This window comes from Penaeus monodon, chromosome 1 (assembly GCF_015228065.2).
Source record: "Penaeus monodon isolate SGIC_2016 chromosome 1, NSTDA_Pmon_1, whole genome shotgun sequence".
Lineage (NCBI taxonomy): Eukaryota > Metazoa > Arthropoda > Malacostraca > Decapoda > Penaeidae > Penaeus > Penaeus monodon.
Genome location: NC_051386.1, coordinates 1,500,468 through 1,505,467, shown reverse-complemented (window position 1 = coordinate 1,505,467; position 5,000 = coordinate 1,500,468). Strand labels below are relative to the sequence as shown.

Below are 5,000 nucleotides of genomic sequence, written 5' to 3'. Positions count from 1 at the left end.
TATTGTTATGCTTAATAATAATAATAATAATGATAATAATAATAATAATAATAATAACAATAATAATAATAATAATAATAATAATAATAATAATGATAATAATAATAATAATAATAAATTCTTTGTGATTCAAGTCATGTTACAAATCTAACTTTTTAGTAACCTTTGATTTGACAAGTAGATAAGTTTACTTACCCATTTTTTTATTTCATTTTGATCAAGTAAATGTGTTATATTTTCGTATTTTCATCAATATTGCATTAATGTGAAACGTATGTGTTCAATAAACATTCCACTGGGATGGGAAATAATGAATTAGTTGGACAAAATTATATCTTCTCTCTGCATGACCGGAAGGCAATGAAAGATGTCTGCTGCATGATCTGAAAGCAATGTTATTGGCCTGTGATCCAACTCTGTGCATGTCAGCTTCACTGAAAATGTTTACATGCAGATAATGCGTTTTTCATACAAAGAATAACATCTACTCATCACGTTATCAACTGCAACAGCTTAACACACAGATAAGTGACAGATGCGTGTGTAGCTTAAACCGTGTCTTTCCGGTCCCCAAACACACATTGAATGTATTGCCCCATGACAGGAAGACATCCTTTCAAAGGGAAATGCACGCAATGCATGCACACGCGGGACACAAGCCAACCACGGTTTAAAATCTAGCTTTCTGGATATCGTATCTCAGGCAGACCATAACCGCAGGTCTCAAAGCGATGTTTTATTTTATTTTTATTTTTCTTTTTTATGAAGGTTTGGGCTTTGCTTTCGATTTGTAAGTTCGTTAATTAAAAGGTTAGTCTATACCGCTGGCATTGGTGAGATATGATATAAATTTTGGAATTTAATTAAGGACCAAATTTTCGAAGGAACGATATGTGATAAACTTTTTTCTGTACCTGGCAAGTTTTTTTATTTCATCTACGACAGCTGTGACCAACTTTAGGATTAGTGTAGGAATTTCACTTCCCTATGGAAAAAAAAAACTTTTTGAGACAAAGCATTTAAAACAATATTTTGCATATTTTTGTAAAACGTCATGTATATGCTCTGATATGATTGCTGATATCGTGAACAAACATTTTATTTTTACCTGGAATATTTATTCATCTATTATCATGTACCCTGATAATGAAACATGATAGTGTACTCTCACAATAAATTAAACTTTGCATAGTTTGTCATAAACAATCAAACAACACAAAGATAAAGTAGAAATAAGAGCCTTGTCATCCAGACACTTCCAAAGCAAGAATTCAGTAACGGCAGTTCATAACTTACCCCCACAATGACAATGAACAAAGTGTGTGTGTGTGTGTGCGTGTGTGTGAATTGCATGTATACAGATTTCGTGAGCGGCAAGAGGGACACATTTTTTACGACAGGGCCACGTTAAGGGTTACGTAGTAGCAGCACTCCTAACTCCCTCGACTTTGTGTAAAGCCGTATGACGGATCAATAAAGGCACCTCGCACACTCTCGCGGGAAAAAGCGTCCCAACTACCTCTCCATGTCAAAATTCCCTCACAGATCGTCCCTGCCGCCCCTCCCCTGAGGAAAAAGAAGCGTAGAGGATCCCGTCATAATATGAGAGCATGGAAGGACCCGAGCATTACGTAAATCACACACTAAAGCCGAGAGCGCATCCGTGGACGGCGGGGCGAGGCGCGCGGCGGCGAGAAAGAGCGAGTGACGTCACTGTTCTTCTGGCCACGTTGCGGAATGTTCGTAGTGGAGTAGCTGCTGCTGCTGCTGCTCTGCTGCTGCTACTGTTGTCTGCTATAAAAGGTCGTGAAAGTAAACAAACATGGCGGGAAGTTAGTGATGGTGCGCGAAACGGGAGTAATGACAGAGCAGTCGGCTGCAGAGGAAGGTAAGGGCCGAGTTTACCCGTATTGTTGGCGTTGGGAAAGAGTGAAGGAACGAGCAACAGGCTTGTTCGAGCTGAGAGAGAGGAGAGGGGGAGGGAGCCACACGTTGGCTGTGGAAAGGTGGAGACTGGGAGAAAAAGTTTCATGTATGACACCTTCGCCAGGGAGAAGGGAAATCCCATGGCAACGTTTCCTCCTGATGATCGACAACACGAGATGAAAGCGAAGGGAAGGAAGGAATGGCAGTTTTTTTTTTTTTTTTTTTTTTTTTTTTTAGTAATGAGAGGAACCCGCAGTGTATTACGAATTAGTTACATGTCACTGTCTATGACTACCATTTTTTAAGGATAAGCAACGTGAACCTATCCACTTTAGGTTATACAGAAAAATGTGGTATGTCTGCTATCACTAGAAACTCCGATTTGAGATTAGAGATTAGATACGCTTTGCTGTATGTAATGGCCGTAATCGAGGGATTGGAGCTGACCTTTCCACATGATTGAATCCCGTCGCTGAACATGTGGGTTAGTTCATACGGCACTGAACACGCTAAAGAGTCTGATTTAGTCCTTGAAGGCATTTTACATTATGTCCTTAGCCACACCCTGGTGAATGAGGTATTTGGTTCTTTAAATTCACCTCACATTGCGTTTCGTATTATTTTCTTAGCCCCTTTAAAATGACAGGCGAATAGTGCAGAATGTTTAAATGTGTGCATAGTCATACACGCCTACACATATATATGTAGTGGGAAGGTATTCAAAGAACACTAAATAAACACGTAGATTTAAATGAACTTTCACTCTTTAAGGTACACTAAATCTTCACTAGCCGTGCGGTTTTCCTTAGCTGAGAATGACTCAACATCGTCTGTGTGAAAATTTCTGCGTTTGTATTTCTGCGTCTGTTCAACTGTACATTTCTCTGCATTTGGTCTTTACTTGTTTACACACGCAAATGCACGCACACACACACACACACACACACACACACACACACACACACACACACACACACACACACACACACACACACACACACAACATCCACACACACACACACACACACACACACACACACACACACACACACACACACACACACACACACACACACACACACACACACACACACACACACACACACACACACACACACACACACACACACACACACACACACACACACACACAGGTGTATGTGTGTGGGTGGGGGGTCGTGCGCGTTTTAGTATATACACACGTTTATTTAAGGTTTATGAGTGTAGGCGTGCTGCTTTCGTCACAGAGACAAAGGCGCCAGCGCCGAGGAGCCAAATGACAGCCGTAAAGCGCCGGACAGGCGTGTGGTTACCTGCTTCAGTCGCGCTGTAATCTATCACTCTGGGGTTTCGCTCTCATGTTATCCACACGCTCTCTCTCTCTTTGTTATACTTTCTTGTACAGAGTTCCTCAGTTCACCAGGTTTCTGTGACCTGGGAGAAGACAGAAAGGAACCAAGTATGTTCAATCACTTATTAAAGAATTGAATACGAAAATAAAAATAATTGAAGAGTAAGACATTAGCGGGGTCTCGCTGGATGGGGGCGGGACAAAAAACCCATCATCAGAATTTTCCTACAAAGTCGCCCTTGTCCATTACCCCCAATTTCCGTTCCCAAATATTATCATAATACTCGCAACTGCAGTAGTATAAATTCCTCGAGAGTTTTAAGTTAAATCACTCGGAACTGTCTTCCATATGGTTTTTCTCATTTTATCGTCTTAGCGGTAACTTCCTTCTCGGCCTGTGTCTTCAGTGAAGCATGGAACAAAGAGGAAATTTGCTTCCCTGTACTGATGTGTATGACAGTAAATATGTGTGTAATAACTGAATGACATGGGTGTGTCTTTGCACTGACACACGCATGCTCATACGTACTTGTACAGTGCATGTAGACATAATTTGCAAGAATAGATGGCGGTGTTTGGTGTGCAGTATGTGTGATTGTCCGTCATCGTACGTAGGTTCTGCAGCTGTGGTAATATTAGTATGTGACGCAGAGGATCTTGCTGGACGCGTCTTCACACTCTTAGCTGCAAATGAAACCGCATTATTCATAAAGCGAATACTTTGTTATACCGTTTTTTTTTTCTTCTTCCTCTTATTCTTAACAATTTGACTCGTGGAACACCCTGATAATGTACAGATCGTAGGGCAGTCTTTGTAGCGCAGAAGTGGATTCTGTTGAAAGACATGTTCCCTCTCTTTGCTTTGCCTGGTATGTGTAATATCCAGTTAAGGAATATTTAGTCTGTATGAAAAGAAATGCATTGCGAATCATTTTAAAAGATACAGAACAGTGTTTCTTCAAAGCCATGTAATTTTTTTCATAATTGCAGAAGTTCAAACATATTGTAACAGAATCTAAGTCAGTCTGTGTGTTTTCTCATTGTTTTACATTTTTATCAGTTTATTATCTGAAAGGGCCGTCATGTTTCAAGCTTGTTATGACAAGTCTCGATGACGTGTCGTGAATCAGCGCCGTTCCATCGCCCAGTGCATTTATGGCTTCCCAGTATTTACTCCCTTTTCGCTGCAATTCGCTACAGACGAACCTGCGACCAGCACACGGGACGAGCCGCGGGATAGCGTGCGTGCAAGCAAGCAGCATGCGAGCGAGGGGGCCCGCACGCCAGGGTACGTGAAATCGCCTTTTAACCCGAGGGAAATATATTGACAAAGTTCGCGTAGCCACGGACACCTAGGGCTGATTAATGGCTATTTTGAGGGGTTTAGTTTTCTGCGGCGCAACTCCTTATTTCTCTTTCTGTTTTGGGAGCAATACAGAGGGGGGGGGCGGAGAGAGGGGAAATTGTGATTCCGGAAGCAAAGGAATCCTGCCGAAAGCAGCAGTGCAGCAGGCCCCCCATCCTCGGTCTCGGCAAAGGGACCCGCCGGCTTTGTGCGAGGGACCGCCTGCTTTTCTTCCGTCCTTCCCTTGCCCAGAATTTATGCTTTTGTGTATTTCGGATCTTGATTATTAGCTTGGCCTTTGTAGCGCCGACATTAACGAGGACAAATAAAGCAAGGGATCAGCTTAACAGGCATGCACCCGCGCGCGCTCGCGAGCAC

The 5,000-nt window shown here is 42.1% G+C and overlaps 1 protein-coding gene across 1 annotated transcript in view; it reads left to right on the top strand.

Moving 5' to 3' along the window:
• Positions 1–2,404: 2,404 nt before the first annotated feature.
• The window catches only part of LOC119574395, a 17,894-nt gene continuing 15,298 nt past the window's right edge, over positions 2,405–5,000 (top strand). Inside the window, 1 exon segment of the mRNA XM_037921649.1 lies at positions 2,405–2,503. Coding sequence (XP_037777577.1) covers positions 2,405–2,503 — 99 coding nt within the window.